This window comes from Gorilla gorilla, chromosome 1 (assembly GCF_029281585.2).
Source record: "Gorilla gorilla gorilla isolate KB3781 chromosome 1, NHGRI_mGorGor1-v2.1_pri, whole genome shotgun sequence".
NCBI lineage: Eukaryota > Metazoa > Chordata > Mammalia > Primates > Hominidae > Gorilla > Gorilla gorilla.
In genome coordinates, this window is record NC_073224.2 from 98,126,281 (window position 1) to 98,144,714 (window position 18,434).

At 36.3% G+C, this 18,434-nt stretch overlaps 1 protein-coding gene across 1 annotated transcript in view; it reads left to right on the top strand.

Moving 5' to 3' along the window:
• Nucleotides 1–8,605: 8,605 nt before the first annotated feature.
• The window catches only part of SPTA1 (spectrin alpha, erythrocytic 1), an 81,517-nt gene continuing 71,688 nt past the window's right edge, over nucleotides 8,606–18,434 (top strand). Inside the window, 7 exon segments of the mRNA XM_004027048.5 lie at nucleotides 8,606–8,629; nucleotides 9,776–10,015; nucleotides 11,618–11,743; nucleotides 13,448–13,588; nucleotides 14,388–14,534; nucleotides 16,579–16,712; nucleotides 17,279–17,423. Of these exon segments, the coding sequence (XP_004027097.5) occupies nucleotides 8,606–8,629; nucleotides 9,776–10,015; nucleotides 11,618–11,743; nucleotides 13,448–13,588; nucleotides 14,388–14,534; nucleotides 16,579–16,712; nucleotides 17,279–17,423 (957 nt within the window).

Here is an 18,434-nt window from a genome sequence, read left to right on the forward strand (position 1 = left end):
TGATTCTAGGTTGTGGCATCTGTGGCTTCTTCACGCTGCTCCCTGAGATTGCTTGGATATCCACACTGCCATTTTGTGGTCCAAATCAAATCCAGAACATTTTCTGTGACCTTGATCCTATCCTGAATCTAACATGTGTAGACACTGGCCCAGTTGTATTAATCAAGGTTGTGGACATTGTACATGCTGTGGAGATCATCACAGCTATAATGCTTGTGACTTTGGCTTATGTCCAAATTATTGCAGTGATCCTAAGAAACTGCTCTGCTGAGGGATGTCAAAAGGCATTTTCTACCTATGCTTTCCACCTTGCTATTTTCTTAATCTTTTTTGGAAGTGTAGCCCTGATGTACCTGTTCTTCTCTGCCAAGTACTCCTCTTTCTGGGACACAACCACCAGCCTAATGTTTGCAGTGCTGTCACCGACACAATTATCTGTAGTCTGAGGAATAAAGAGATAAAGGAAGCAATAAAAAAGCACATGCGCCAATCAATGATATGCACACATCATGTCAAATAAGACCAAATACACACCTCTTAATTACCAAAGAATATTTATGCAAATATTTACATTACTATGTTCAGTGTGTTTGTTGCTGCTGTGCTTCCTTTTGTGGTGTACAGGTAGTAAATGATGTTTAGTCGTTCTTATTATCTCTGTGGACTTAGTAAATGTCCTCAGAGGTTGATTAACCATAGAATTCAAAGAAAGTAAGATAAAACTGTACACAGGTCCTTGGTTTATTATTTTTTGAATTCAGTGAGAGTCATAAAATATTGTCTCTCCCCTGAGGTCTTCTCCAGCCTATTCATAGAGCAGTAAACACACCTTTATTTGTTTCTATAACACATTGTTTGGACCCTCTATTTGGCATGATTTTTATACTTTCTTATGTCACAGTTTATATATCTTATATTTTTCTAATTTGTATGCTACTTGAAAGAAGGTATCTTACTTTATCTCCACATTCCCAACGCTTAACAGAATGCTTTGCCCATAGAAACTCTCTATAATAGTTTGCTGAATGAGTAAATGAATAATTAGAGGCAGCCTTTATCTCTTGAAGCTATACATTATAGAAAAGGAAACTCAGACTATTTTCATATTCAACAGAAAATGGCAGGGATAGGGGAGAGAATGTGTAAAGATAAGATGCAGAGTATATTTTCACTTAGAGACAATTTTTTTCATTAAGACAGAATCTTGCCCTGTCCCTCAGACCAAAGTGCGGTGGCACAATATCTGTTCACTGCAACCTCAGCTTCCCTGGGTTCAAGTGAACCTCATGCCTCAGTCTCTTGAGTAACCGGGATTACAGGTATTCGCCATCACACCCGGCTAATTTTTGTTTTGCTTGTTTGTTTTGTTTTGTTTTGTTTTGTTTTAGTAGAGACGAGGTTTCACCATATTGCCCAGGCTAGTCTTGAACTCCTGACCTTAAGTCATCCACCTACTTCAGCCTCCCAAAGTGCTGGGATTACAGGCGTGAGTCACAGCACCTGGCCCATAGAGACAATTTTTAATGGTAAAATGAAGCTATACAACAGGTAATCCACTTAGATTTGTATGACTGACATAAACCTAGATGTTAAATGGGGCTTTCATTAATATCTTGAGACTCTACTACCATAAACATAGTAATTAAACTTCATAGTCTAGTCATGGATTTGAAGGCAATGATACATTTAGTTCCACACTTGGCTTTATTTCCTACTTGCCTCTATTCAAATGAGAAATTATATTCTTCCATTGAGCTCTTTTTAAGTTTATTTCCCTGAGTGGGACCACATCACCAAGTATGCTGGTTTTGTGAAGCTTCTGAAAATTTAGGCTTAGATAATTCCCTTCGGGGTTGCTGTAATCAGAGATAATTATTAGTGGACAGGAGCATGAAGCAATTTTATGCAAGATATGCTAATGATACGTTGCAAAATTATTCTTTAAGAGATAAGTACTTAGCTTTATGAGAAATTATCCCATATCAAATCCCTGTCCTTTACATTCTGGTTTTCAAAATTGAATGATTCAGAATGAAATATATAAATGTAAAGGCTTAAATATATGTGGTTGACATTATTCAAATCAGTTTACAATAATAATTATTTTACTATGTAGACTTAAATGCAAATGCTTTTTAGTCTGCCACCTAAATTGAGCCATATAATGATTTTCTGGAATAGGGATTAGTCACTACTGTACTTATTATATGCTTAATATATTTTAAGTAAATTTCCAATAATCATCTGATCATTAAATGCTGGAACCAGAACTTAAATCAGTGTATGTTCTGTTGGCCTAAGCTGTCTTCCAATTTCAATTACATAGTTAATTGCATTAAAGAAAACCATGGTTTTAGGGTTTTTCTTACTCAAAGCAGTAAAACCAAATAAGTCAACAGAAAGATAATAAAATAAATAAGAAAGTGAGAGATGATTAAGATAGGAAAAGAAAAGAGTTCTATTTCATTGATTAGAGAATTATAAATGAGCAATATATACATCTGATAACTTATATATTGCTCAGGTTTGCAGTTCTGTAAGCAAAGAGTCAAGGGACAAATAACCTTAGAAGACCTAAAGTGATAAATCAAGGTGGCTACAGTAAACTGCAAAAGGCCTTGTAAAATTTTTTGAATGACATTATCTACTGTTCTAACCCATTTATAAGTCAAAATTGGAGGAATTTTAAAATAAAAACTATTTCTGGAGAAACACAAAGTAAAAATTTAAAATAATAAACATTTTATGAGAAAAAAATAGTTTTACATTTAAGTTAAAATATTTGTCTTTATTGGTAATCAGCAGAAAAAGCTGAACTCCAAAAGATCCACAGAAAACAGGTATGGATTTTAGTGATTCCAGTTGAGAAGACTTAAGAATTTTTGGATATAAAGCATCTCTTAAAGTTTCTGAGTCTAGGAGATCAAACAGATCACTTTGCTCTGATGCCTAAACAGAGGCTGAGGCAAGCTGTTCAGTGCTGATTAAACTGTCATGTAAAGTACAGACCCTCCCAGAAGTGATAACCATGGCCAAATACAGCAGCCCTCCAAATTATTGCTGCCCTTGTAAAGTGGTGTAAAATATATCTAAATATATAATTCTCATTTTAAAATGTCTCTAATTTTTGACTTCTAAATGGGCCAGAGCATTTAGATAATACAATTCAAAAAATAAAGTTTTTTTTTTGTTTTGTTTTGTTTTGTTTTGTTTTGCAGATAACTGTATTCACTTTAACTTCACTTCAGGTCCTCTAAGATTATTTACCCCTTGACTTTATTTGAAAATTTACTTATTACTCAAGTTCGTAATTCTCTAATAAAAAATAGAACTCTTTTCCAATTTTTTCTTTAAATAATCTGTCTGTAACAAACCCTAGTGTCTCCTGTAAACTCTCAGCACCAATGTATATAGCATAGCATGCAGTTTTTATTCATTTTGTTTTATTTATTTTACTTTAAGTTATGGGATACATGAGCAGAACATGCAGGTTTGTTACATAGGAATACATGTGCCACGGTGGTTTGCTGCACCTATCAACCCATCATCTAGGTTTTAAGCCCCACGTGCATTAGGTATGTGTCCTAATGCACTCCCTCCCCTTGCCCCTCACCCCATGACAGGCCCCAGTGTGTGATGTTTCCCTTCCTGTGTCCATGTGTTCTCTTTGTTCAACTCCTACTTGTGAGTGAGAACATGCAGTGTTTGGCTTTCTGTTTCTTTTAGTTTGCTAAGGATGATGATTCCCAGCTTCATCCACGTCCCTGCAAAGGACATGAACTCATTCTTTTTTATGGCTGTATAGTATTCCATGGTATATATGTGCCACATTTTCTTTATCCAGTCTATCATTGATGGACATTTAGGGCATGCAGTTTTATAGATTGTACTTCCTTTTATACTTCCATGGTATTTGCCATCCATTTTTTTTTCCTGAGTCCTTTTAAATAAGGGTCTCTATGTGATCAGAGCCAATGAATATTCTTGGGAGATTGTAGAAGTAGAAGAAGAAAGTCAGAGGTCCAAGTGTTAAACCACCAAGGTATAAGACTTTTTCATCATGCCCTTTCTTCTATCTCAGCGACATGGCTTGTTATGTGGACTAATAATCATAAACAATGCTTAGAGACTGGAGAATCAATGTTAGTTTCAAGGGACTTTGAGTGCAGGATGGGACTGAATTTTAAGTCACTAAATGCCAGAGCAGCAGCCAGAGTACTGTCAGAGCAAACTTTACATGAATCTCTGCTGTCTACAATGACGGAAAACTCAAGGAACTCACCAGTTTTTATGTGTCAAAACTTTCCCCTGAATGTCTCCTGTGTACTTCCATATTGCAGTTTTGCTCTAAAGGCTATGATTCTGGCCAGGTGTGGTGGCTCACTCCTGTAATCCCAGCACTTTGGGAGGCCGAGGCAGGTGGATCACCTGAGGTCAGGAGTTCGAAACCAGCCTGGCCAACATGATGAAACCCTGTCTCTACTAAAAATACAAAATTAGCCGGGTATGGTGGTGCATGCCTGTAATCCCAGCTACTAGGGGGGCTGAGTCAGGAGGATCACTTGAACCTGAGAGGCGGAGATTGTGGTGAAGTGGGATCGTGCCACTGCACTCCAGCCTGGGCAACAGAGCGAGACTCCATCTCAAAAAAAAAAAAAAAAAACCAACCAACCAACCAACCAACCAAAAAAAACACTATGATTCTTATACACTTTTTTTTCTAATGTGGTGAGAAACTTAACATGAGATCTATCCTCTTAACACATTTTGAAGTGTACAATACTGTATTGTTAACACTTATACGATGTGTTGTACAGCACAGCTCTAGAATTCAATCATCTTTCATGGATAAAACTTCATACCTACTTAATACCTATTTTTCCTTCCCTCAGCCTCTAACAAGCACTATTTACTCTGTTTCTATGAGTTGGACTATTTTATATACTTCATATAAGTAGTATCATGCAGTATTTGTCCTTCTGTGACTGGCTTATTTCACTTAGCATAATTTCATCAAGGTTCACTCATGTTGTCATATGTGACAGGATTCCATTTGTTATTATGACTGAATTATTTCAACTGTATGTACATGCCACTTTCATCAGTCATAGACATTTCAATTGTTTCCATTTCTTGACTTTTGTTAATAGTGCTGCGATAAACATAAAAGTGCAAAAGTGCAAATACCTCCTTACAATCCTGATTTTAATTCTTTTGGCTGTATACCCAGAAGTGGGACTGCTAGATTGTATGATAGGTCTATTTTTCGTTTTTAGGCAATGCTACACTCTTTTCCACAGTGGCTACACCATTTTACATTTCTATCAACAGTGTACAATTGTTCCAACTTCTTCATATTTTCAGCAATACTTATTTTTCTATTCCTTTGAGAGTAGCCATCCTAACAGATGTGAGATAATATCTCAGTATCGCTTTGATTTGCATTTCCCTGATAATTAGTGATGTTGAGCACGTTTTCTTATACCTGTTAGCCAATTGTATGTCTTCTTTGGAAAAATCATCTGTTCAAGTCCTTTGCTCATTTTCTAATTTTCGTTTTTGTTATAGATTTGAAGAAGCTCCTTGTATATTTTGGATTTTAACCTCTTGTTAGATGTATGCAAATATTTTCTTCCGTTCCATAAGAGAACTTTTTTTATTGTTTATTGTTTTCTTTGCTGTGCAGAAGATGTTTAGTTTGATGTAGTCCAATTTGTCTATTTTTGCTTTTGTTGCATTTGTTTCTGGTACCGTATCCAAGAAGTACTTGGCAAGACCAAACAGATCACTTTGCTCTGATGCCTGAGCAGTGGCTGAGGCAAGCTGTTCAGTGCTGATTAAACTACTATGTAAAGTACAAATCCTCCCTGAGGTGATAACCATGGCCAGATACAACAGCCCTCCAAATTATCCCCATCCTTTTAAAACTGTATAAAATACTAAATATATAATTCTTATTATATATGATAAAAGTCATAAAGCTTTTTCCTTGTGTTTTTTTTTCCAGGAGTTTTACAGTTTCAGGTTGTAATTTAAGTCTTTAATCCCATTTGAGTTGATTTTTGTACATAACATAAGGGTCCAATTTAATTTTTTTATGTGAATATGCAATTTTTCCAACACATATGTTGAAGAGACACTTTTATTTCCTTATGATCAGTTCTGCTGATTGGGCCATGCTATTTCTTTTTTTAAAAAACAAACATTATAGAATTAGTAAGCATTTTTACTTTCTTTTTATTGTGATGATTATACTTTAGTTCTAGGACACATATGAAGAACATGCAGGTTTGTTACATAGGTATACACATGCCATGGTTGTTTGCTGCACCCATCAACCCGTCATCTACATTCAGTATTTCTCCTAATGCTATCCCTCCCCTAGCCCACCACCCCCGCAACAGGCTTCAGGGTGTGATGTTTCCCTCCCTGTGTCCATGTGTTCTCATTGTTCAACTCCCACTTATGAGTGAAAACGTGGTGTTTGGTTTTCTGTCCTTATGATAGTTTGTGGAGAATGATGGTTTTCAGCTTCATCCATATCCCTGCAAAGGACATGAACTCATCCTTTTTTATGGCTGCATAGTATTCCATGGTGTATAGGTACCACATTTTCTTTATCCCATCTTTCATTGATAGGCATTCAGGTTGGTTCCAAAGGGCTAATATCCAGAATCTACAAGGAACTTAAACAAATTTACAGGAAAAAAACAAATGATCCCATCAAAAAGTGAGCAAAGGATATGAATAGACACTTCTCAAAAGAAGATATTTATGCAGTCAGCAAACATATGAAAAAAAGCTCATCATAACTGGTCATTAGAGAAATGCAAATCAAAACCACAATGAGATAACATCTCATGCCAGTTAGAATGGCGATCATTAAAAAGTCAGGAAACAGCAGATGCTGGAGACAATGTGGAGAAATAGGAATGCTTTTACACAGTTGGTGGGAGTGTAAGTTAGTTCAACCATTCTGGAAGACAGTGTGGAAATTCCTCAAGGATCTAGAACCATAAATACCATTTGACCCAGCAATCCCATTACTGGGTATATACCCAAAGGATTATAAATCATTCTACTATAAAAACACATGCACACATATGTATATTGTGGCACTATTCACAACGGGCCATACTATTTCTTTGGTCACAAGGTTATCACATGTTTGGCCTTCTTGCTAAGATGATTCTGGAACAGGGAAACAGAACAAATAATGTTGATGGACTAAGAGAAGATTGACTAAAAAAATAAGGAGCAGAGTGCCATGATAGTCATATTGATACGGATTTGACTATTTAAATACTTTCAAACCAAATCACCATAGTATGAAACTTTGTTTTTTAGGGACTGTTTTCTCATATAAAGATGGGTATGATAATACCTGCCTCACAGAATTTTTAAACATTAGAAATTAATGTAAATTGATCATGTTAATATATAAATATTTCATAGATGTTGGTTCTTTTCTCTTAAAGATAAAATAATTTCCTCTCCTTATCCCAACTTCAGACAAATGTTCCTCAGTGCATGTGTTATAGTGCAGTCTCTAAAATTATGTTCCTGCCTTTACTACTAAATTTGACTTGAATATAATGAAACTATATGGAAAAGTAAAGTAATCCAGACTTTCAAGAAGAGAATGTAAAGGACTCTCAGTTTTTCTATGTGAGATCCAAGAACAGGGGAAACCACAAATGTAGAATCAAAATCTTCTCTTGTAGATCATGGAAGTTAGATTATTCAAGCTGCATTTACACTGGAATGAAGTTTGGCATGGATAGCCCCACTGGCTTGTAGAAAAGTCTAAGAGCATTCCACTATTTTCTTTTTGCTTGTTTGTTTCATTTTTGTAAGTTAGTCTAAAATAACTATGCCTATGGAAAAAGTCTACCTCCTTTTGTTCTCCATTAAAATTAATACATACAGTAGGATGATTTATACCATATATATCAGAAGTCAGCCATATTTTCAACTTTTTTGTGACATCATTGGTTTGTCAAATAAGGTATCCTAATTTTTGTTTTACAAAATATTAATGAACACATCATATAACTTTTTTTGTTCCTTCCATTTAAATGATTAAGAGTACAACTAAATCAGATTTTTAAAGACCAAATTGTTGAGGTTAGGAATAAAATCTTATTTTGTGAAAGACTCTCTAGAAAAAGCCAGGATAATTCGTTGACTTAAAGACTGTGAAAAATCTGCAGTTGAGTTGGATGAAGTTGTTGAGCTGTATTTCCTATAAATAGATGGGGTTTTTTTTCTAATTTTTCATCCAAAAACCTTACTTTCATTTTTTAAGTCTTATTGAGTAACTTTGAAAGCCAGAGCCTCCCAAAACTGCTGAGTCACCCAGTATCTGTAAAAGTTAGCAGTTGCCTCAGCTGGGTATGTCTTCTAAAGATAATGTCGATTGTGTATGGCTGATGGGATTCTAGGACCAAGCAAGAGGTTTTTTTTTTTTTTCCCCCCCCCACATACTTAACATTTCTATATTTCTATTTGAATTCGACTGGACAGTTCCAGTTGAATTATTTCTCTCTCTCTCTCTCTCTCTCTGACACATTTTATCTTGCCAGGTTCTAAACCTTTAGGAAAAATGGAGAAATTTCCAAAGGAAACCGTGAGTACATATTTCTCTTCCATGCAATTTGCCACTAATATTATTAGGAAAGATGTTTCCTTTAAACTTTCTATACTATCTTTCCCAGGAACATTAATAATTATTTGGCTTTTAACAAATAGATAATTTTACTTTTAACTATTTTTTGTGAACAATAACCTTGAGCTTATGTCTGTGCAGCACCAAGACCCAGTAATGACTTAAGTCGGTTCCCAGAGAGAATAAGTAGGGAGCTTGAAGCAAAATAACACCTAGTAACAACATGAGTCTCCATGGAATGATCTAATTCTATAGCCATGCCAGTAATGGCAATTCACAGAGTAGGAATTATACTTAGGAGGAATAATGGGAGATTAAAATTTAAACTCTATATTAAACATTTTGGCTGAGGTAAGCTAGGGAAAATGGTATCCATATCCAGATGAATGAAGGTGAACCCTATGGTGATTTTGCTGGATATTGTCACAAACAGGTTGGCTCCCTCTCTGGGAAAATGATACTTATATATTGTTTTAGAGTAAAAGGTTTTATATTTCAAAAATCAATTGCAGACATGCTAATAATTTGAAATTTGTGATAATTGGGCAGAAGATAGCTGAACTTTTGATTTATAGTGTTTGTGAGTAAAGCAAGTAAAGAGTAAATATATGAGATTTATTTTTAAGTATGAAGAAAACAAAATTTTCAAACTGTTGCATATATCATTAACCAAACTAATTGCAAGCCATTCTTAATTATTTATTAAATTAAGTTAAAAATAATAAGCACTTCTCAACACCTTTTTAGCCCTTGAAAGCAATAACATTATATTTCTTTTTATCTATCTGAAATTATGTGATTTCGCTAATTTAAACTTGCTCCATGATCAGTCCAATATAATTCTATCTATAGAACTTAAATGCTAGCACAAATTTATGTAAAAAGTGAGGAGAGTCTTCTGGATAATCAAGAATTTTTAACCTAAACAGTAGCTATGTCTGGTTAAAAATTACGTAAATATACTACAGCTCTTCTGACAATAGTCCCTAGAACCTTCAGGATATCTGAATATAGGTCCAACACGAGTAAACACCTTGACACATATAAGCGGGGCAACACGTTAAATATTTGATAACTAGCAATTAACAGAATCTTTTTAACTTGCAGGTTGTGGAGAGCAGTGGGCCAAAGGTTTTGGAAACAGCAGAAGAGATCCAGGAGAGGCGTCAGGAAGTGTTGACTCGGTATCAAAGGTTCAAGGAGCGGGTCGCTGAGAGGGGTCAGAAGCTTGAGGATTCCTATCACTTACAAGTTTTCAAGCGAGATGCAGATGATCTGGGGAAGTGGATCATGGAGAAAGTCAATATTTTAACCGATAAGAGCTATGAAGACCCAACTAATATACAGGTCACTCAGTTCTCTTGATTGCCTCAGAGCAGACCCTAAGATCTCTAGAGAAGGAAATAGGTTTTTCTTTATGTTAATGTTAATGGGTATGTGCGGGTAGAATTAGATTCCATTTAGAAACAAAAATAAGTCAGTGGAGTGGGAAGTTAAAGAAATGAATTAATAGAAAATCTAAAAGTGCATTTTCCCTTATGAAGTTGGAGAGGTGAGACTGAGAAAGTAAGAATCAAACAAAAAGCTGCAGTTTTTCAGTTATTGAAAGCATAGAACTGTTTCCTACAATGAACTTTCATTCAGAATATACATTTTTTAATCATTAACCAAGGATATTGCTTATTGATAAGGGCATAGGATACTTTACATATTTTCATGGTGAAGCATTCATCAATGCCAAAAGTAAAAAATTACATCAATTTTTTTTCAGATCCAGGACAAATATTATGGTAATGTAAGTGTATATCTGGTTAATTGTAGTGGGAGTGATGTAATGGAAAAATTAGACTGTCTGTTGGAAACAGTAATTCTGTGTCTAAATAGTCCATGGCTTCATCTTCATAAACATTGGGGTGTTATTTGCAAAGGAGATTTATTCTATATAGAATTTGATGGTTACAATACTCATCTGAAATTGATCTACAGGCAAAACAGCAACTGCAAATTCAAGAAATTTCTGACAAACCATGTGATTTTTGATATTTTGGGACATTAAGAAGGGAAATAGGGTGAAGAGTCATCAATGCTTCTGAAGCAACTGTTCTCCACTCTTCTCAGATAAGAGTTAACCAGGTTAACTAAAATCCAATTTAGTTAACCTGGTTAACTCAATTGCTATTCATGCCTCTTAAGTTTTTCCTAAAATGTTGTTCATGGGTCTCAAGTTCTAATGAGAGGTTTCAGTAGAAGTTTGGTGAAAGCTCCTACCCGTTTCTGATCACCTAAAATTATAGCATGTGATACCTGTTCTCTACTCTTCTCAGAAAGATGAGTTAACCAGAGTTTTTTTTTTCCCCCTAAATTGCTATTCATGGCTCTTAACTTCAAAAGAGACGTTTCAGTAGAAGAAATTTGGTGAAAGTGCCTACTCCTTTCTATTCACCTAAAATTATAGCATGTGGTGTTGTCATAATCAGAAGCAATTGATGTTGGACAGGCAACACCTAGAACAAGAGCAAAATAATGTGCTATATTGAATGGATCAATTTATAGATTACAAGAACAGGCACAGCATGCAAAAAAAAACTCTCAATTTTTTTTTAAACCATTATTATAACTATCATCTTTCTCATTGTGCTCTACCTCCAAAAAAAAAATCAGTTATTCCTCTTTTCTGATGAGGAAGGGCACTGTGTGTTACACTCTTTTATTCCTATGGCAGTCTATTGAGCCTTTAAAATAAGGCTCGGCATAGATCATAAGGCTCAGCATAGCTCAGGACAGTATTCACTGAAAACTTCCTAAAGCCAGTGGGGACAGGAAAATACTCTTTATGGCCTCTGAGTCTGGGACCCTTTGAGAACCTGTGTTTGGTGGCTCTGCATAGAGTGAACATTTCCCATGAAGACTGTGCTTCATTAGCCAAAAACTCTGATTTCTAAACTTTAGGGGAAATATCAGAAGCATCAATCCCTTGAAGCAGAGGTGCAAACAAAATCAAGACTCATGTCTGAACTGGAAAAAACAAGGGAAGAACGATTTACCATGGGTCATTCTGCCCACGAAGAAACAAAGGTATATGTATGAGCCCTTGAAGAAGTTTCCAATTATTGATTATGTTATCAGGGTTTTAACTGATTATATGAGATATAAACCTTGAGGTGGCTGGCTTGTACCCAGGACTCCGGCCTCTTATCTTCCCCTGGGGTTGAGGCATAAAAAATGATGGGATATCTTCGTGTTTCTTGGAGTGGAGAGAGCTGTGATATTAAAGCTGTCATTAAATGGCATAAAATTCCTCCTATAACAGTGCAGGATAATTTGGCTCAAGATCAAGCCCACTTAAACCTGTTCCACATTATCCAGATCAATTAGTTTTTTCCAGTGTTCTTTCTAATTATTTCCTCTAACCTCAAAGTCCTTGTCTCTTAACTTCTCCAAACAAGGAATGCTCTCGTTTGAATGTTTTCCAAAATATTTTTCCTTTGTCTATGATGCCTCTTTCTTTTCATACACCATACCCTATGACTACTATTGCACCTCTCCAAACTGTCCCTTCTTATTACTTCTAAAAACTCCTAAATATCATGTAGTCAGAAAATTTTCTCTGAACATCTAGAACTGAAGATCATCACTATTTCAATAAGCATTCATACTCTGTAACCTATTATTAATGTAACAGCTATTTTTGGACTTAATCTATGAACTCTTCCAAATGTTTGTGCTAATATTGTCAATCCAATTTTTTTGTGTGTGAGTGAACTTTTTACTGTTTATGTATTTTTTAAATTGTCAAAACAAATTTGCATTATATACCTTAAAACTGGGTCTGGCCTTTCTATATATAGCATTAAAAATTCTAGCCCATTCTGTCATCAAAATATGGTCAAGGGACACAGATTTTAGCCAGAATAGAATCTTATTTTAAAGAAGAACCCATAAAAGGAAAATTTCAAAACTTGTTTATTTGTATAAAGTATAACTAACTTTTGTATTATGCACAGTTTTGCATGTAACCAGCATCTACATTAATTACAATATTTGAGAAATGTTTGAAACATCTTCATTTCTGTCAGAATCACTGGGGCTATAGCAAATGGTACCATTGCAGGCTTTAAGGACATATGTGGTCCACATGCTACCCAGAGCAATGGAGTAGTTGAAAAATGTAAGATTCTTGAAGATATGACATAGGTGGCAATTTCAGTTATATAAGACAGGTAATACATAATGTTCTGAGTTAATCTGGCATTCAAAGCCCTCTGTAGATTCTCAAACTGTATAGTCCCAAAACACTGTTATTGTTTTGGTGCCAATGATTTCCTTATAACTTATAAAAATTATAGTTCTCACACTTTCTGGCAGACAATTCATGCTAAGTTTCTCCTATGCCTTTGCTATTGCTGTTTGCTCTTCTTAGAACATGTTATGCTTATTATTGACCTGTCAAAAAATCGTTCTGCTCCATAAGGCTCAGTTCAAATGAACACTTTTCCATGCTTTCTTCCTCCTTCCCATCTTATTGTTTGTAATTATTCCATCCTTTAAAACTGCAAAGCATTTTTACAAATTGTTCTCTTATGTAAGATCGCATTTGGCTTGGCTTGTTAGCTATTTCCATATATCTATCCTATTTCCTCTTTTAAATATTTGTTGAACAACTAATGCATGAGTAACTGAGAGAAGAATTTTTATCCAGGTCTCTTTCTGCACAAGTCTCTGAGTGTTTCCCTGCTCCCAGTGTCTGTGGCTGAGTGGTTTTGCCCCTCTTTCCTAAAGGCCCATATAGAGGAGCTACGCCGCCTGTGGGACCTGCTGTTAGAGCTGACCCTTGAGAAGGGTGACCTGTTGCTGCGGGCCCTGAAGTTCCAGCAGTATGTACAGGAGTGTGCTGACATCTTAGAGTGGATTGGAGACAAGGTATCGAACTTAAAACAGCAATCACACAGGGCCTCCCACTCCTCTGTCCCAGGTACCCCATAGCAAATTACCGCAGACTACTCACAAGGAAGTCAGGATGTCTGTTCCTGGCTTTGTTCTTTGGAACAAGAGGAAATTGGGGCCAAAATGTAGGGGTATCTGGAGGTCAACATTGTATGGAAGTAAGTCTTAACATATGGATCTGAATATGAAAAAGGCAAGACTTACACAAAGACCATGCATTGAAAGATAATTAGGCTCATCCCTCTTCCACTTCCATGATTTTTTAACTCCTTCTCCTATGTTTTTGCTCTTACTCTGGGGTCTGGCTGAGAGTATTGACAGCTCTTTCTCTAATCCTTTGTGTCTCGGTGCCTATAAAGATGGAGGGTTTTATTTTTCTAAATACTTAAGGAATAATTTAATAGTTAGGACTAAAGATTTAAATAAGCAAATGCCTAACAAAATACTTTCGTAGATACTGAGTATGTTGAATTGAGTAGAAACAGGATGAGTTTATCCCTCATGTTTCAAAACACAAAAGGGTACTTTCAGGGTCTCTTGCCAGTAATGCCACAAACTTGCTGAAGAACTGCCGGAAAGAGCACTTTCCCTTGTGCCAAGGTGCTACCTTAACAAATATACTTCTGCTGCTGGCCTTTTCCAGGAGAGCTTCTCCCAGTCTCCCCCAGTATCTCCATTTGAGTTATCCTGGGAATGCAAGCAGGAGTTTTGAGTTTTTGACCTACAGAAACTCCTAAATGTTTGCTGGCAACTCAATAAACTTATGTGTCTACAGGAGGCTATAGCGACATCAGTGGAGCTAGGTGAAGACTGGGAGCGCACCGAAGTTCTGCATAAGAAATTTGAAGACTTCCAAGTGGAGCTGGTAGCTAAAGAAGGGAGAGTTGTTGAAGTGAACCAATATGCCAATGAGTGTGCTGAGGTGAGGTGGGAGCAAAATATTCACTCTGTACAAAGGGTTCTGATCCTTAAGAATAACTTCTGGACATTAGTAGATGGATATGAAGGAGATGGGGCATTGTGAGAAAACAGAGGTTGGCATGTCCCTGGAATAACATATTCTGAGCAGTTTCCTCTCCCCTCTGGACCCACCTCTTACAAGTCTATTGAAATGGAGGGTTGAGAGAGAAAGAGAGAGTGTGTTTTTGTGTGTTTGGAGAAATTAAATACACAATGGGCAGTGAAGCTATTGCCATTTATAGTAGCTCCTGTACCATGCAGTACACTGATTACTCATGTTAATGGGGCACTCTTTCTTCATGAAAAAACACAAAAATAAAGTAGCAGAGCATATAAAATAATGTTGAGCTATCATTATTTATACATATATATGCATATGTAATATCATTATACAAGATTATTTCAGAGGATTGAGGAAGGAAAGGAAGCAGTTTTACTTTTATTTACTTAAGAAAATACTTAAGTTTGTGATGTGTATATATATAAGTTTACATGTATATGTAAGTATATAGATGTAAAATAAATAAACTCCAACAGTTGGCTATATTTTGCTTTTCCATTTATAGTTTCATTATGATTGCAGCTCTATAGTGAGAATGATTTTCCTGACTTAATAAAAAGAAGACTTCAGAATGAATGAATGCTGGAGTAGGAAAAATAACCTATGTTTTCCTATTTTTCTTTCAGGCCATATTTCCAGTAGTTTCTAAATTTTCTACCTCCATCACTTTTCTCTTGCTGTGGAAGTTTTTCTTTTATCTATTACTGTCTAACTAATCAAGAAACTTAACGTCTTACTTGTTAATGACTCTGTGAGTCAGATGATTGAGCTGCTCTGCTGGGCTGTTTTCCTGATCTTACCTGGCATTTTTATGTGTCTGAAGTGATCAGGTGGCTCAGCTGGGGTGAAAGATCTAAGGTGGCCTCAATCCCATGTCTGGGGCCCTGGTGAGGATGATTTGGGAGGATTGAGGAGATCTCTGGGTGACCTCTCATCATGCAGTAGACCATGCTTCTTACATACCAGTGTTACAAGAGTGTGAGAATAGAAAATGAAAGTTTTCTTGAGGCCTAGGTGCTGGAACTCATAGAAAATTACTTCTGCTACTTTCTATCAGTAAGCAAGTTAAAGACCATCCAAGATCCAAGACTTGAGGAAACATACTCTACCTTTTGAAGGGATGAGCAGCAAAATAGCATGCCATTTTTTCCAATCTATCATAGAAAGAATAAATCCAACACAGCTAGGTTATATTCTGTGCTCTCGAGTGGGGCCTACACTGCTGTAATAGAAAGAACCATGTACTTGAGAAGGAGAATGTAGAAAATTCTGTCTGGAGAGACTTCGATATGGGAATGAAAATGGAGAGAAACAGGGACAGGAAGAGTAAGGAGACTTAGGCATATGGGAATGCCTCAAAATTGCAAAGTATCAAAACAGACTGATGCTTCCAGCTTAGTCTAGTATTCACAGATCTCACTACTTTGGATGGTTTGCAAAAATGCCTGAAATTTTATGCAAAATCATATGTGAAAGCATGTGTCTATAACTCTGGGAAGAAAGAAATAGCTTTTATTGGATTCTCAAAGGTGTGAGGACCACAAAAATGTTAAGACCCACAGCACTAGTCTTTGAGAAAATTAAGTCATATTTCATAAAAGGAATTTCCTCTTCTTTTCTTTGGTTTCCAGGATTTCAAGGAGATCTCAAGCATTGACAAGGTGGAGCTTTAAAAATAACATCAGGGCTGGGCAACCTGTGCTAATAGGCTAGTCCACTGCTGTGGGCACAGATGCAACATCTGGCAGGTTGTTTTTCTAGGTTTTGGTAGTGTACATCAAGTTGGAGCTAGGGAGGAGGGCTATGATGAAGTTCAGTGTCTGGCTACAATGGTCAGTTTTCACTTCTGTAAAAGTATGAACTAATGTAAAATGAAAAGTGTTTGAATAATTTTTTAAATATAATCTCTTCTCTGTATAACTCCAGTGTTGTTTTCCTTCAACAGGAAAACCATCCTGACCTACCCTTAATTCAGTCTAAGCAAAATGAGGTGAATGCTGCCTGGGAGCGCCTTCGTGGTTTGGCTCTCCAGAGACAGAAAGCTCTGTCCAATGCTGCAGACTTACAACGATTCAAAAGGTATGGATCTGGCCACTGCTTCATAGAAAACTTTGAAGTGCTTTATAAAAACCATGTATTTGTATTAGGCTGTTTCTAATTCTGTTAGCAATTAGTGGTCAACACTTCAAACAAAAGTGGATCATGTACTTGCCTTTGGGACAGCAAAGGAGAAGGTAAAGAAATCTGTGACCTACTTTATGGCCAAGGATGTAGAGATTGGAGATCAAAATAACTAAAAAAGTAGCATTGGTAATTTAGGAATGGAAGCGCTGCAGACAGAAGGGAAGCAGGTTAATAATTAAATGGAAGGTGGAGTTAGGAAGAAGAAAAGCATTCGTAAAGAGCTGACCCAAATATGGAACATATCTCTAGAGGCTCAGCTGTCAAGAAGCCCAGGACCTTAACATCTCAATAGAAATAACCATTAAGTAAGAACATTTTATATTACTTTTTGCTGGTATGTAGGAAGAAAGGATAATTGCTCCTGGGTCAACTAGGATGGTCCTTGCTGTGAGTTCTGTTGGACCGTTTGCCCTGTAATGCTTGCTATCTTCTTTGGTTGGAGCTCTTGTTAATGTCTGCAGGGATGTGACTGAAGCCATCCAGTGGATCAAGGAGAAGGAACCTGTACTCACCTCTGAGGACTATGGCAAAGACCTTGTTGCCTCTGAAGGACTGTTTCACAGTCACAAGGGACTTGAGAGAAATCTTGCAGTCATGAGTGACAAGGTAAGGCGCTGTTAGAGAAATGGCTAGCCCGTTGAGCTAGAAGAGGCAATTGTTGATTATCTTGCCTATTACCGTGCCTCCAGAGAGCACAATAAGTTCACTGTTTTCAATGAAGAAGAAATTGTGTGCACTTGAATACGCTTCTTCATTCTAGTTCATAACTCGTACGTGGATACTGGATATACCTTATTTTCATTTGAATTATTTTTATTTAAATATACACATATGTTTTATATTCTCTTGTGTTTTCCTAACTTATTTCACAATTTAAAAACAAAACAAATATACCTTCAAGGTTGATTCCTAATCTCACTGAGTAAAATACACTGTGGCCAGACTCTACCCTTTCATCTAACCACATTTTGTTCTGTTGTAGCTGAATCCTGATTCTTTTTGTACTCAGTAGATCAGAAAAACATTGTCTTCTCCTTTTAAAATAAACTTCAAGACACTTAATGCTAAACCTACCTTTAGGTTTCCTTTTAAAACCTGGAAAACCTCAGGCACACTAGAACTTAGAACAAGCCTATTTTCTTAAATGATTTCCATCCTTTACTTCTTCCCCTCACAAATGTAGCCAGAACGTAAACCAATTACTACTGAGAGTGCACAGGGGAGTCAGCCCACAGAAAGATCCACATTTGCTGTAATTTAATTTTAGGCCTGTCCCTGTGTCCAGTTTCTGCAAACTTCCACCATTCTACTTTTTCTTTCATTCTTCCTTTTTGTTGTTGTTGTTGTTGTTGGTCTTTTTCCCTAATAATGAATAATAAAACCCATAAGTTGACAAATAATGGTATGGAAATTCCAATCCCCAGACATCATCTGATTATAGTTGAGTATAATGAAAGGGCTAATAACATGTGAAAACCCACCCATATCCACATTTTGCCCTAGTAACCCTGCTCCTCAGAGGTTGTGCTGAAAATTATCCAGCATTACTGAAATTTTCTTGGCCTTGTGGACAGAAATGTCTTTCTGCCTCCCACAGTAATATTTAGGGAAATGTTA